This window comes from Furipterus horrens, unplaced genomic scaffold (assembly GCF_987537825.1).
Source record: "Furipterus horrens unplaced genomic scaffold, mFurHor1.1.pri manual_scaffold_9, whole genome shotgun sequence".
Taxonomy (NCBI): Eukaryota; Metazoa; Chordata; class Mammalia; order Chiroptera; family Furipteridae; genus Furipterus; species Furipterus horrens.
Window position 1 is genome coordinate 23,302,576 of NW_028327179.1, and position 14,711 is coordinate 23,317,286.

The window sequence follows — 14,711 nt, forward strand, 5'->3', positions numbered from 1 at the left end:
TGGTCGGTGAGGGAGGATGGAGCATGGATGGCCATTGGCCAAGGAGTGGAGAGCCAAGGGCGGCAGGCGGTAGCCCTGCCTCTGTCTCAGAGGGTGACCCGGGTCGGGTCGCCTGCTGGAAGGCTTCTCTCCGCTGCTTCCGCTCCCCCCCCCCCCCGCCCCCCGCCCAGGAGTTCCCAGCTGGACCAGTAGGAACTGGAGCAGCTGTGGCGTTCGCTGTCCCCGTGTTTGGGGCTGGTGCTTGTCCTCAGATGCCCTTGTTTGGATTCCTGGGGGTAGGGTGACTGCAGAGTGACTGCAGAGGGCTTCAAGGAGGAGGTGACACTTGAGCTGGCCTTGAAAACTGGGTGTCTGTAGCTGCTACAAGGATGAGGCTCTGTAGGGGGGGCTCCCACTGTCCCCCAGCTATTCTAGGTCCCTGCTGCCCAGCCTGGGAGCGGTGTCCTGGGTCTGCCCAGCACTGGCATCCCCCGGGGCCTCACTCTGCTGCGTGAAGCATCAGGTTGGGCGCAGCCCAGGACCCTCTGAGACCTGGGTTCAAGTCTGGCCTCACCCGGCTGGCAACTCCTCCTCTGGGCCCGTTTCCTCCTCTATAAAGAGGGGTTTCCGACAGAGCACAGAGGTGTACAGAGGGGGCCAAAGCTCTCAGCCCAGCTCAGTGGACGGAGCCCCCACGCCCCACTGTGGGGTCTTCTTCTCTCCCTGGACACCCTCACTTTGGGCATTTTGGCTCTTTGATGCCCGGGCCTGTAGCCTCCCTGGGAATGACCCGCCCCTTACCTGTGCCCCGAGACGGAACGGAGAGAAGCCCAGTGCACGGAGTGGGCACTCGGGGCCAGACCCTGGGCTCAGGCGCCAGCACGCCGCATGTGGGTGGGAGGAGCCCTGCGGCGAGAAAAGCTTTGTGTCCAGCCAGGGCAAGCGCCCCCCACTCCGCCGCCCCCAGCCTGGATAAGCTCCCTGCGGGGGGCCCTCCGACACCCCGTGCCCTCTGCATCTCTCTCCAGTGTCCTGTAGCTGCTACGACTGTTTTGGTTTCTGCCAAAGAGAAAGAATAAGAAACGCGGCCGCAGACGGAGGCAGGCTGGGCCGTGGGTGCCTGGAGCGCCCGCCAGGACTGCGGGTGGAGGCACCCAAACGAGGCGCCCGCCCGCCGGCCACGGGCTGGGAAGCCTCTGTGCCGCTGTGTGGTGGGGTGCATTTGTGTAAGGATAAAGTAAATGTTTTTGGCACCCCTGCTTCTTGTCCCTCCCCCTGCACCACGGAGTAGGTGTGTTAAAAATAATTATTAAACTTTAGGCCACAGGAAAAAAAAAATAGTCAAGCTCAAGAAAAAATGATGGATTTCAAACTCCTCAGTTTATTGAAAGCTCTATTCCTTATAAATAAATATGTATATATGATACACACGTGTATGTATCTGCTCTTTTATATGAACCACTCAAAATAATTTCATAAGTCATTCTTTATTTAAAATTGTTCTTTCAGATATTCAGAAATTCCATAGGTGGTGGCTTCAGTGGAATTTTCCCCAGAGTAAATTTCTTGGACTGAAACTGCTCTAGTTCTTCTGCCGTTAGTTGATGCTTGGGCGTGAATAATTCGTTAACTGTTGTCATGCTACTATTTGAGACAGGAAGAGAGGTAGATGTGCTGCTATTTGCAAAACTGTCACTGAATGACTTGGAAACAGTAGTGTGAGATTGTGAGCCTGGATTTCCAAAGCCAGCCACCGACCTGCTGTTTGTGACGGCTGGGGCCCCCGCAGCTCCAGCAGGGCCTGCTGCCATGGGAGCTGGGAATCCTGGAAACCCAGGCGAGCCAAAACCTGCAGCTGCTGGGGTTTTGAATGAAAACGAAGCAGCAGCTGTGATTTCAGGTTTCCCAAATCCAGGCACCGGAGTAGAAGTAGTGACGGCAGGACCGGGAAAGGGAACAGCTCCAAATGCGGGCGTGTTCCCGAACACAGAAGGGCTTCCAGAAGGGGCACTGGCAAATCCAGAGCTTGTTTTAAAACTAAAATTTTGAGCATTATCACTCATGCTGTTATTCACTGGAAAACCTACAAATAAACCAGAAAAAGAAAAAAAAACCTATTACAGTCAGAAATGTGGCCATGTTAATCCCCACTTTTTCCCCCCTCATTTTCCCCTTATTCCCGCCATGTTTGGATGTTGGAAAGAGATTACAAGGGAGAAAAGTAAAAACGAGAAGCTAGAACAAACCCACTGTCTTCCTGCTACACCGACCTCACTTGCCCCGTGATTTACCTTCACTCAATGAGGCGGCTTTGAAAAGCCTCAGGGATTAGCGAGTGCTCTTACACTTCTGGCTTGTCCATGCCCCGCCCCCCATCTCACTGGAGCTGTCACTTGCGGAGGACACTATGCTGTTATACAGTGACAAGAAAGTCCTCAAAGGTGCTGCTACCACAGCTATAAAAGTCTTGAAAAGCCACTCCTAAAATATACTTCTAAAGCTTGAGCCATAGGGCCTTTCAAAGAACAGCCCAGCCCATTCTGGCCCCCCTTTCACTAAGGCTTGATGAATCAAATTCTCTCAAGCTCCATTATGGAAGGCTGTAGAATTTGCAAGGCTGACTTAAAATGGTGCTTAACATACCTTCAGGTTTTACAACTTGAAACCTATAAAATCCTATTTTTCAAAATCAGTGAACTCCTGCATTACTTTATCACTTACCTGGTGGCCCAAATGCTGCTGTTTGCCTACTCCCAAATCCAAACGTAGAGGTTGCTTGATTTATTCCATTCTTTATATCAGAGAGCTATAAGAAAGGGCAAATAATAAAGTACTTGATGAATAATTCTCAAGTACCTTTCTATATATGTACTTTAGAGCCAAATTTAAAATTTAAAATATGTGCTTAAAAACGTGAAATGTTTAACATAGAAAAATGCCCACAATATGAATACAGACAGAAAAAAGTACACCAACCTCAAAGATTAAGAGTCAATTGCTGATGAATTATGGTTTTAATTTTAGTTATGCTTTTAAATTTTTCCTAGCCCTGGCTAGTGTGGCTCAGTGGATTGAGTGCCAGCCTGAAAACCAAATGGTTGCCGGTTCGATTCCTGGTCAGGGCACGTGCCTCGATTGTGGGCCAGATACCCAGGTAGGGGGCATGTAAGAGGCAACTGACCAATCTCTCTCTTGCACACTGATGTTTCTCTCCCTTCTCCTCTCTCTAAAAAGTAAATAAAATCTTTAAAAATTTTTGTTTTCTAAATTTCAATGAATACATATTAAAATGAGAAAAATAATTTTTAATAATACATTTCAGTATCTATAGGCCGATATACATTTTTTCTTAAAGATTTTATTTATTTTTAAATAAATAGAGAGAGAGGAACGGAGGGAGAAAGAGAGGGAGAGAAACATCCATACCAGCCAGGGCTTGACAGAAAATTTTAAGTTTGCTTTCCAACTTGAAAGTAAAATTCTTGCAAAAAAAGCAATACATAAGAGAGACACTTCCTTCCCTTCAGCAAACTTTCAGGTACTCACCAAACCTGTTTTAGGTGCTGTGCTTAGACTTTTCAGTTCATTTACCCTATTCCTCCACTGATTTATTAACTGTTGGATGGAATTTAGCTGGAGAGAGAAGACAGAAAAATGATGAGTCAATATCGAGTGTTTATTTTCATCTCTCAAACAACTTCACATCTTTGCCAAAATTACAGAAAGTTTATGAAACATTTTTACGGCCCATCACTTGTAAAGTTCGCATTGACCCGCCCCTGTTTGCCAAAGATATTCCAGCCTAGTCCCCTCTGCCTGTTCTCCAGCTCCTTGAATCACCCGGTTCAGAAGCACAAGTACCTGGCGGCACACAGTTAGTTGTATTTGGGTGGGAGAAGAGCGTGTGTGCCAGTTAAAACGCATGATCATGACTGTAGACAACAACAAAAGAGTTTGTCATTTCCTTTAGCACAAACTTTCTCAAGCTGAGCTTTTTAATTTTTGATATTTGACATGTGAGAATGTTAATCTATATAATCGACTGCTTTATTTCACTTTATTTTTCTAACATTCACCACAGTATCTGCACCTAAGAGATGCTCTATAAATGTTTGCCAACTGATGAAAGGGTTTGATTTCTGGGACTGATTGTTGGATAATTTGTAATAAAATAATGACATTCCTAGTTAGTACAGTCAAAATATATTATCACCATTTTAGATAACCAATCAATTTCAAATAAAATAATTTAGAAAATAAAAATAGCCTTGTCTTGAAAAAACTGTAGACCTCACCCACTTTACCAAAACAGGCAAGCCTCTAAATATGGAGAAGGTAGTAATTCACAGCTAATCTGTTATTGAGGTAGATGAATAGGAAACAAACTTACATAATGTTGTAAGTTGTTAATGGCTAAGCAGTTATGGTATTCAAGTCTCAGCTCCTCTGGTGAAATGTCAGTGAAACCTGAAGTGAGAAATCAATTGGAATCTTTAAAATAAATGCCAATATTTTTGATAGAATAGTAAAGCTAAAGGGGCGAGACAAGAAAGTGCACTAATGTTGATATTAGAAAATTTTCATAATCATAAGGAAAAAATTAGAATAAAATGTAGTTGGTTATTATCTTTGAAGGGGAAATTCTTTTTCTAAATATAAATGGAGAGGAAGAACTAACAGAAAAAGAAAGTTGACTACGTATACATTCAAATTTCTATGTAGAAAAATACTCTCTATGTCAAACTATAATAAGCAAAATTAAAACGCAGATGATAAGCTGGGAAATCCAGAATGGCGACATGACAGGAGAAGAACTAATGTTAACATATTAAGAGTTCTTACAAATCACTGAGAAGAATAAGTTAATATGAGCAAAAACAACAAACAGCCAACTCACAAAATTTTCAAATAGCCAATAAATAAATGAAGTAAAAAAGTGCAATTTAAAAATACAACTGAAAATCAAGATAAAAGCCTTTACTCATCAGACTGGCAAAAATTAAAAGTGAATATTATTTATTGGCTTTAAGAATTTGGCGAAGCTCGGTGGGACTGAGCATTGGCCTGCGAACCAAGTGTTGCTGGTTGGATTCCCACTCAGGGCACATGACTAGGTTGCATGTCAGGTCCCCAGTTGGGGGCGCGAGTGAGAGGCAACCACACAGTGATGTTTCTCTCCCTCTCTTTCTACAAAAGTAAATAAATAAACAAACAAACAAAGAAATAATTAAAAAAAAAAAAAGAAAAAGAATTTGGTTAAGTGGCTCTGACCAGCGTGGCTCAGCTTGTCGGGCATTGTCCCACAGAGTGAAAGGTCGCCAGTTCGATTCCCAATCGGGGAACATGCCTGGACTACAGGCCTGGTCCCCAGTTGGGGCATGTGTGAGAGGCAGCCAATTGATATTTCTCTCACACATTGATGTTTCCCTCTTCTATCCGCCCACCCCCCCAAAATAAATACAAGAAATCTTTTAATAAAATAAAAGAAAAAATGTGGTGAAGTGGACAGTCTCCTAAACTGCCATTGAGGGGACTAAAAATGTACAACTCTTACAGGAGGAAAATTGTCATTAAGCATCAATTGCCACAGAAATGTTCACACCTTCTGATCTTAATAGCATTGCTAGGATTTAACCTCAGGAAATAATCAGATGCATTGAGTCTGTTGCAATATACCGCCTGGGTGTAGTATAGGACGAAAACCTGTTCTTGCACAGATATGGAGCTGGAAAAGAATGATGTTAACGGCCTTTTCAGATAGTTTGGAATATTCTTCTTTGACGTCACACCAGAACTTGACAGGTGGTAGTTTCTAAAAGTTTAGCTCCAATGTCGACTCAAACTTTTTGTACTATCACATTCAATTCACTGGATAATTTTGCACTTCGAATGGACTTTTTAGGTATGTATAATTTTGCAACATTACAGATTAAATATTTGGAAAATACTGGTTCACTGAGTTATCGAGAACTCCCAAACACGGCCAAATGGTCTTTTACAATATCAAAATATTCATATTTGTTAATGTCACTATCCATCTCATCAGAAGAGACTTTATGTATCGAGAAGTTATCAAGCTCACATGAGAAAAAAATTTCTCCATCATCTAATATTCACTTGAAAGCTTGCATTTTATCATTGTCAGTTGTTCTCTATGAAGTAACGGGCTCCCTTCATTTATTTTTAAAGAAAGCGTCACCAAATACTTAAGTCAAAATAACCGTAGTTGCCACTTATTCTTTCATTAGCCACTGTTCTGTGGGGGGAAAAAGTGGCTGGTTCAGCTCCCAAGTCAAACGAGCACACCAGGACTTTCCCTTCAAATACCCATCACGCTTGAGTATGTGGCAGAAACAACTCTGTGTGTGCTTCCCATTTGGTCACACAGTATAGTAAAAATGGTTTGCACTCAGAGGTCAAGATCTCATAAAATTAAAAACTTCTACCATTTCATTTCGGACATAATCTTAAGCCAAAAGGACATTAACCTTTTTCATTGACAACTGTTAGACTTTGTGACTACGGTTTATTGTTTCTAGCTTGATTTACACTAAGATATAAGGGGCTTTACTCATCGATTTTTTTTGCTTCAACTGTGCAAATGTCAACACAGTGAAAATGGCAACTCGTGCATTAGGATTATTATGAAAAGATTTTTGAACTCGTACAGCTCCTGCAAGGGTCTCAGGAACAGGGTTGCCAAATTGAGCAAATAATAATACAGGATGCCCAGTTCAATTTGAATTTCAGACACACACACTTGTAGCATAAATATGTCACCAATGTTACATGGGTTATTCATATGCTAAAACATTATTCTTTGTTTACCTAAAATTGAAGCTTCACTGGGCACCCCATATTTTATCCGGCAACCCGACATAGGGATCTACGTCCCACACTTGGGAGGAACTGCTTTAGGGCATTCGACAGGTATTAGGTTCAATGCTGAACTGATTTTACAAGGCTAATACTTCTTTATTTTCTTTACAGAAAAATCACCAGCTGGAGTTCTCTTATTTCCTTGTTTTACTTATTGTCTCCTTCCCTCAAGAACATAAGCTTCATAAGGGAGGGATCTTGCCTATCTTGCTCACCAACATATCCCCAGCACTTAGAATAGGGCCTGGCACTAAAGAAATTCGGTGAGGATCTGTTGAATGAGTACCGAAGCAACTGAGGAGTGGTGTGATGCAAATGCTTGCAGAGAATGAGCAGGCAGAGCTGAGACAGAGTACAGATGCCAGAGTTCTGAGGGAGTGCAAGGACTGTCATCCGCTAGGAGCCTGCTATTCACTCAGGACCAGCCAGGTGGGCTTAGCAGTGTGGCAGTTTAGGTTGCAGCCCAGAAGGAGCTTTAGAAACTCTAGACAAAAGAAAATGGGAAGGGAAGGAGTATTCTACAGAAGTGTTATCCCTGCAGCCCAGCTAAAGCTCCTGACCTTCAAACATTATCTCCAGGATAGGCCTTCACATGCTTTATGAAAAACAACTACCCTTAAAAGGAAAGACAGGGAAGAAAGAGCAAGCAGAATCAGACAGCTAAGGCCTTCGTGGCAGGCAGGATATGACTCTTCTATTCACCGCAGGCAGCCAAGAGGTTCTGAAGGGGTACCTATGGAGAGCCAAGAGAGTAGAGCCTCTGCTTGGGCTTACAGAATTAGAACTGTGGTGGGTCCTGATGTTACTATTTTCTCATGAGAACCACATATCTTAAAAGAACTATACCTTTCAACCTCAATCTCCGAATCATGAAGTTCTGCTGCAATGCTCAGGCACTTTAAAGAATGTCCAACCTCTCCTAACTACAGCTAAGTTCGTGGTTCATTTCTTTATTTGGCAGGGTCTCGCTTTTAGAGAATGAGAGTTGTAAAACGTAGTTTAAAAATGTACAATTTCTCAGTTACCTGAAAGGCAAGATACGTTTCCCTCTGGTGAATAAACGGAGAACGGCCACTGACCAGAGGACTCCCAAACGACCACATCTTTTCCCATTTCGTCCCTGACAAAGAAAAAGAAAATAGTTTTCATCTGCTTATTAAAATTTATCTTTTTCTCATTTTCAATGATTGAAATGTTAAATTGTAGTAAATATATAATTTTAGGTTTCTCGTTATGTTTTCTCAAGTGTCCTTTAAAGCAGAAGTTACAGAACTATAAACTACATTTCATGTGATAGATACAATATTAAAGAAGTTCATAATTTTGCTTTTGCAGTACACGGAACCATTCGCTAATTCATTTCATTGAGAACAACTGTGTCATACATAGATTAAAGAACTAAGATATAATAAAATACACAACACAACTTTAATGGTTTTTGTTCATTACCATCCACATCAATGAGTATTTAACTGGGAAAGACAGGAAGCACTCCGTAATATAGAAACATCACATTTTTAGAGAACATTTTGTCTAATTCTCACATTTTGCAAACGGGTGAAGAGACCCACAGCCATGCAGTTCATTGGTTGGCAAAGCTGTGGATAGTATCTGCTCTAAATTCAATCCCCTCCTATGCCGTCCAGAATGCTATGATTAATAAAATCACAGATACTACAGAGAATCTATACTCAATTTAGGGTTTCTGTAACATCAAATATAGGAAGAACGGGTTCATTTGTTTCTTTTCTTCTTTTGAAACGTCAGTAGTTTATGGTACATGGCTCAAAATGTTTACTACTGACCGACTTCTAATTTATGGAAGTAAAAGACCAACAAATACCTATATTGATGTTCTGTCCTAGAAGCCAGGAGCCGAGGGTAGTTACAGAGAGCCAGGCACCGTTTTGGTACCAGTCACAAATTCTACTACAGATGTTCTCGAGAAATGATAAGGAATTTACTCTACAATAACGAAGGAAACCAAATGCAACCAATTTGAATGAGGCAAATGAAGTAAAAGTTTTAGAAAGAAAAATAGGAGATGATATGTGACCTCTAAGATCACAAGTTGCTTTAAATTACCTCATCCTTTTTAAAGGTCTCATAACTTACAACAGATTTAATTAAGCAGGACTACCTTACAAAGCTATTCACAATACAGCGTTATCAACAAAGTGGAAAAAGCACACTGAGCTCTGAGAAGACACTGTACTGATACGGAAAGATGACGCATTTTTAAGCGAAATAAGATCTAGTACGATATGTATTATACCCATTATATTACATGTATATATGCGCGCAAAACGTGGTTACCTCTGAGGGATAGGATCATGGGTACTTTCTGCTTATTCCGATTTTTAGGTAATGTATTACTTCTTTTCGAAAAGCAAGCGAATGGGTAACTTTTCTGAGGGCTTTCACTTACAGGAATTCGTTTTCGTCTTTCGGTGCGTAAGAGCTGGGTGAAGAAGCAAATGGGTTCTGAGGTGCTCCAAATGCCCCGTTCCCGTCAGTTGAAGCTCCAGAATCGGAAGAACCGGAAGATGACTTCCCTTGCTCTCGGCGGCCCGCGCACCCTGTAGATTGGGACAAGCTGGATGAGTCTCTCTGGCTCGAGGCATTGCGCCCACGTCTGGCACGACCTGGAATAAACAATAAAACAAAACAATTTTACCGGCAATTCATCTTTTAAACCTCTGAAAACATCATTATATTTTGCTTATTCCATACACACATTATGCAAAGATCCAACACTTCCACTTACGGAAAGTCACAAAACTCTTCATTCTGACTTACATAGTTCAGTGTAATATCAACAGATCGCATAATGGCCTAACTGCATTTCTGTTTAACAAGATTGAGGGGACTGTTAGCTCTAGAAAAATAATGATGTGTTGCTAAGTTCAGCTGACATAGGCTTATTAAGTGAATAACTGCTTGATGGTGGAGTGGATGGAAGGCATATATCCTAAATCATGAATTCCTTCAGGATCAAAAGCTCTCTTTCTCAGTCTTGGCTTTCCCACTGGGCCCGATATAGTAATAACCTCTGAAAGATGGGGAGTGTATGAAAAAGTCTGTTGAGCATAAACAATTAGATTCCACCTCCTGTCCTTGAATAGATGCTGAAATCTATTTCAGTCTTCCCTTTCGGAAAACACATACCCATGGATCTTTCAGGGGGAGATTATAAAGGGAATTCACATGGGAATAATGCATTTGAGTTTCTCTATTACGAGCATATTACTAATGTTTCATAACCACCAAAATGAGCCAACAAGACTATCCTTTCTGTCTCCAGTTATCACTTGAACTGTCTCAACTACTCATCATTTTCTAGTGGGGTCTAAGATAATTCACCTTGTTTCTCACTGAATTGGAGATATTCCATTAAGTGTAATAACAAGTGGAGTGATGGGAAATATACTCCTTATGAAAACTGATCTCCCAACTCTAAAACTACTTAATAAAACCAAAGAGAAAAGGCAGCAGATAGCTGAACCAGATCCCTCAAGTAGGGATTAATAGCATTCTCTTATTCTAAAGCTTTAAATCCCTTGGGGAATGACACAGCTCAAGAAATTCAAGTCATCTTTTGAAGACAGCTTTGGGCCTTCACACTTACTAATGCCAGAAGCATTCACTTGCTGCAGGTAGCTAAATAACTGTTTCTTTGACACAGTTCATTACACATTTTTCCCTCAATTAACCTGTCCACTCATCGTTTATTTTCTAATCACTACATTTAGTGAGTCTCCACAGAATGTCAACTATGACATCCCGTGGTTAGTGGAAGTCCATTCACATTTACCCGACCCCGAGCCCTCATTTTTGGTTTGGGATATTTCATTAGACCTATTGTGGTAATGCACACAGACTGTCCTCAAGAAGAGGCAGCAGGTGTGAAAGCCACAATGCGACTATCCCAAGGCTGAAAGGGCGGGAGAGTGCGTCGGGGGGAGCCAGCATCCTGCGACACCTTTCAGGACCAAGTTCCAATTCTAAGAAAAGAAAAATACATCTTACCTTTAAAGTCTTGTGTTGTATTGTGTTTTCGTGTCTTACCTTTCTTCGAAGACAGCGCTTTTCGCACCATCCGTAACTGATTTAATGAAATATTCTGAACCCTTCGGAAAGGGCTTAGGCCCGGGGAGCAAGTCGACGTGCCCTTCCACGCCCCGTTCCCTCGGCGCCCAGAGGTCTTCATTGGGTATCCTATCCTCCCAATTTTACCCCAAATTTTAGGAACATGTGCATCTGAGCAATGGCTCTGTACGCTTTTACTATATTTCCAAAGAAGTTCGCGACTTCCCCAGAATTAGGAGCCCTGACTCGGACCCTGGTTGCTAGCCTCTCCCTGGAAGCAACGTTGAGTAAAAATTATATTTGAGTCAAGGGCCAAAAAAACAACTACTCATAGGAGTGTACAAAAGCAAGGCGGCGTCTGGGTCGCCCTACAGCAAGTCTCCCAACCACTGCCACTCACAGACACTGTAGCTTTGACACGTTAAGTTCTACCTGAAACTCGTTGCTTGGCAACACCAGAACCAAGCCCCTTCTGCCTTTGTTCGCTCATCAGACACCAGCCCAGCGCCTCACACGCAGGAGAAAATGGCAGAAGGAGACCGTGGGCTGGGCTGTGCCCAGCCCCTTTCGGGACGCCCATTAACTACCGGCTTTCTTGACAGGGAAACAAATCCAAATCAACTCACTGTCTACTGAGCAGATAAATGTCCTACAGTCTTCTCTGATACCCAAATGAAACATAATTAGTCCACCAATTATGCAGGAAACAGGGAGCCCAGAAAGCCAGCCACTAAGTTAACTTACTTCGCCTGTGGCACATTATTTGAAATATTGCAGGAAGAAGAATGGGTGAGGATTAGACATCCCATGACTGAACTGTGATGAACCACCATGATGCTTTCACCAGCATGAGCGAGAGCAGGGTCTTCCTGGCTTCTGTCATTCCTGTCATTGAATGCCATAAATGTAATTGACCCCCCCAAATCAATGCAATCAGCAGACTCTTGTATATCAGTTCCACCTTCTAAATTTGGTAAGGAGGCCAGCTGGTGTCTCTTCTGCTTCAAACATTACTTAGTAATTTTGCTTCAAGTTTCCTTGTGCACTGCTTTCATCTAAATCGCTTGCTTAAATGGGATTTAGGGAGCTGTGCTGAAATAAAGTGCTACTGTCACAGGATAAAGGATAAATAATGTACACACATCTAGGGAAAAAATTAGGTTTTGGAGAACCAAAATAATCAGAAGGTTAGGGTGTATGAGTATAACTTGTAGGCCATTCTTGCTTCTGTTTCGAGGCTGCTGCTGGTAAAACGGAGTCTCTAAAACAATTACGTTTACTAATGCCAATAGTACAGCATTTACAAAGTCCTTTAGAAGCAATGCTGAAGTTATAAGTTCATTCAGTTTATCAAGTGCCAGTAAAGGAATGTTTTTTTTTTTTTCTAAAAGATCAGCAAATGTTGTGGTCTGAGGGAAGACTGTATTCCAAAGTGGGCTGGGAGTTTCACTGGGGACCCCTGTGGAACTAAGAATGGTGATGGAGAGGGTGGGGATCCCATCCAAAAGGGGCTGGAGAGAGAATATTTCAGTTTCTTTTCACCCTGTGCTGGTCGTGGGGGGCAGGGAGGAGGAGGAAGAGGAGGAGGAGGAAGGCCTCTGTTGTAAGGGTTAAAAATGGGATTGGTGTTGTTTTACTATGGCACAACTGAGCATGTGAAGGCGAAAGAGAAAAATAAAATTTCTGCCAGGCCAAGGGAGAGAGAGCTTGTTTACCAGCAATAAAACAAGGATGGGAAATGTTATTGGGTATTAAGTCAAGATCTGGACCATGTTAGAGCTAAGTTCTAGGACTTCAAAACTGAGGCTAGCCCAGAGACAATTGTAAAGTGATATAAAAAAAAAAAAAAAAAAAAACAAATCAGACACCAGAAGCAGAAAGGACATAGGGCATACTTCTGAGAGATGCTGCAGTTTGTCTGAAGTGCAGATTCATGGCTTCAGGGTGATGGGTTGGCAGGATAAGGGCATTGTGGGAGAGGCAAGACCACCACAAAGCCAGAGGACTGAGACAAGGACTGAGGAGCCAGGCATTGGCCTGGGGTAACATCACCTCTTTGAGGGTAGAGGTTGTGGGCTGTGGAAGTAGCTTTCTTCGTGGCCTGAGTTATAGTGGCCCTTAGACAATAGCAAGAGAAGGGCAATTGGAAACGGCAAGGTTTTTACCAGTTCTGCACTGTTGTGGTGAAAGCGGAAGCTACAGGCAGAAGAGGTTAGGGGACAGGTGCCCCTGTCCCCAGGAGATCCAGAGAAATTAGTAGGCAAGTGGGGCCTCCATGGACATCTGAAGCTTTCCCCCTAATTTAGGGGAAGTTTCATAGAGCCTCTCTAGTGACAGGTGGACTGCATTGGGTGAACAGAAGACAATGAAGAAAAAGTCTAGACATTGCAGCCTCCAGTCCCCTCCCCACTCCTCTTCCTCAAAGCAGTCACAGGGATATTCAATGTGACATGTTGGTGGTGAGATGGAAAGTTCCTTAAAAACACAAAAGGCACAATTCAGCAGTCATGTGCTCGTTGAGGTTGGTAAAGAAAGAACTGTGTGTGGGTGTGTGGTGGGCAAGGTCCAAAAAAGGGCATCCTGCACCGGTTGTGTTAGTAAATCGCTGGGGAAACCTGAATGACCGTCAGCAAAGGAGAGGTTAGGTAAATTACGATACATTGGTACAATGGAATACTACACAGCTGTTAAAAGGAGGTAGCTCTTTGAATCAGTTTGGTCAGGATATCAGAAGAGGCTTTGCGTATTCCGTGACTGATCCAGGATGGGTACGCAGCCCTGATCAGAGCCAGTGAGAGGCTGTGAGAAATGCTATTACAAACAATACTATGTAGTTTTATACTGGTCTCTTTCTTCCAAATGCAACAGTTTCTCATATACAGGGGTGGGCAAAAGTAGGCTAACAGTAATAGTAAGTAATACAATAATAAAAAAACAAGAATGAACTCTTTCTCGTACTCCCAACTGTAATCCTCCTTTTGCGCACCCCTGTGTTCATGTACAGTCATCCGGTGGATCTTGTTAAAATGCAGTCTATGATTCAGTAGGTCTGAAACGGGGCCTGAGGGTCTGCGTTTGTATTCAGCTCACAGGTGGCGTTGCCGCTGCTGGTCCCACGACCACACTTTGAAGAGCGAGGGTTCTGCGGAGGAGCGGAGCTGCTAGGCTGTAAGGGTGTGCATCTTTGACGTTGCTAGATGTTGCCAGATGGCTCTCTTACATGCTCACACCAACCCACACTCCTAGCAACAGCTCACAAGTCTCTACATTATAACTTCAATGTCTGTTATTGTTGGATTTTAATTTTTGCCCATTTAATAGGCATCAAGTGGTATCTTGTTATATTAATCAGCCTTTCATGAGTACTATTGCAGTTTCTTCTTCAATAATAATTATCAACATAAACTAATATTTGGGGCAAGTAAAATGTCTCATATACCCATTTCATTCTTTAAAGCATCCTTCTTGGAAGATTCCCTCATATTTGCAAGGCTTTCAACTCTTCCTTTTTAAAGTGCTGGAAATAAAAGTGGAAAAGGCAGAACTGAAAGGATGGCCCTGGAAGGGAGCAGAGCGAAGCAGCTACCACGAGCCAGCGGGAAGAACGTCTGCTCTTGTTTCTGCACTCTTCCCTAGCTGAGTGAGGGAGAAGGAGCCGGAAGCTTAGGGGCAGAGGGGTAAGAGCTCTGTATCTTTCTTGAGTACTTCTGGATTCCTAGGGGAATGAATTTCACTTAAGTCAAGAATTCTGCCCAAATTAAGTC

General features: G+C 42.7%; 1 protein-coding gene across 1 annotated transcript; it reads right to left on the bottom strand.

The window, feature by feature from the left end:
- Positions 1-1,484: 1,484 nt before the first annotated feature.
- Positions 1,485-11,068, bottom strand: LOC150001413 (nucleoporin NUP42-like). Its single transcript, XM_090286856.1, has 7 exons — positions 10,927-11,068; positions 9,287-9,503; positions 7,884-7,978; positions 4,370-4,446; positions 3,526-3,612; positions 2,701-2,785; positions 1,485-2,062 (listed from the first exon to the last, which is right to left on the bottom strand). The coding sequence occupies exons 1-7, from the start codon at positions 11,066-11,068 to the stop codon at positions 1,485-1,487; spliced, it is 1,281 nt and encodes a 426-aa protein (XP_090142982.1).
- Between the last annotated feature and the right edge of the window lie 3,643 nt (positions 11,069-14,711).

Coding starts and splice junctions, on each gene's coding strand:
- LOC150001413 (XM_090286856.1), bottom strand. CDS start 11,068: ATGAAGACCTCTGGGCGCCGAGGGAACGGGGCGTGGAAGGGCACGTCG. Junction 9,504..10,926: donor AGCGCTGTCTTCGAAGAAAG/GTAAGACACGAA, acceptor TGTTTATTCCAG/GTCGTGCCAGACGTGGGCGC. Junction 2,786..3,525: donor CAGCACCTAAAACAGGTTTG/GTGAGTACCTGA, acceptor CCTTTCTTATAG/CTCTCTGATATAAAGAATGG.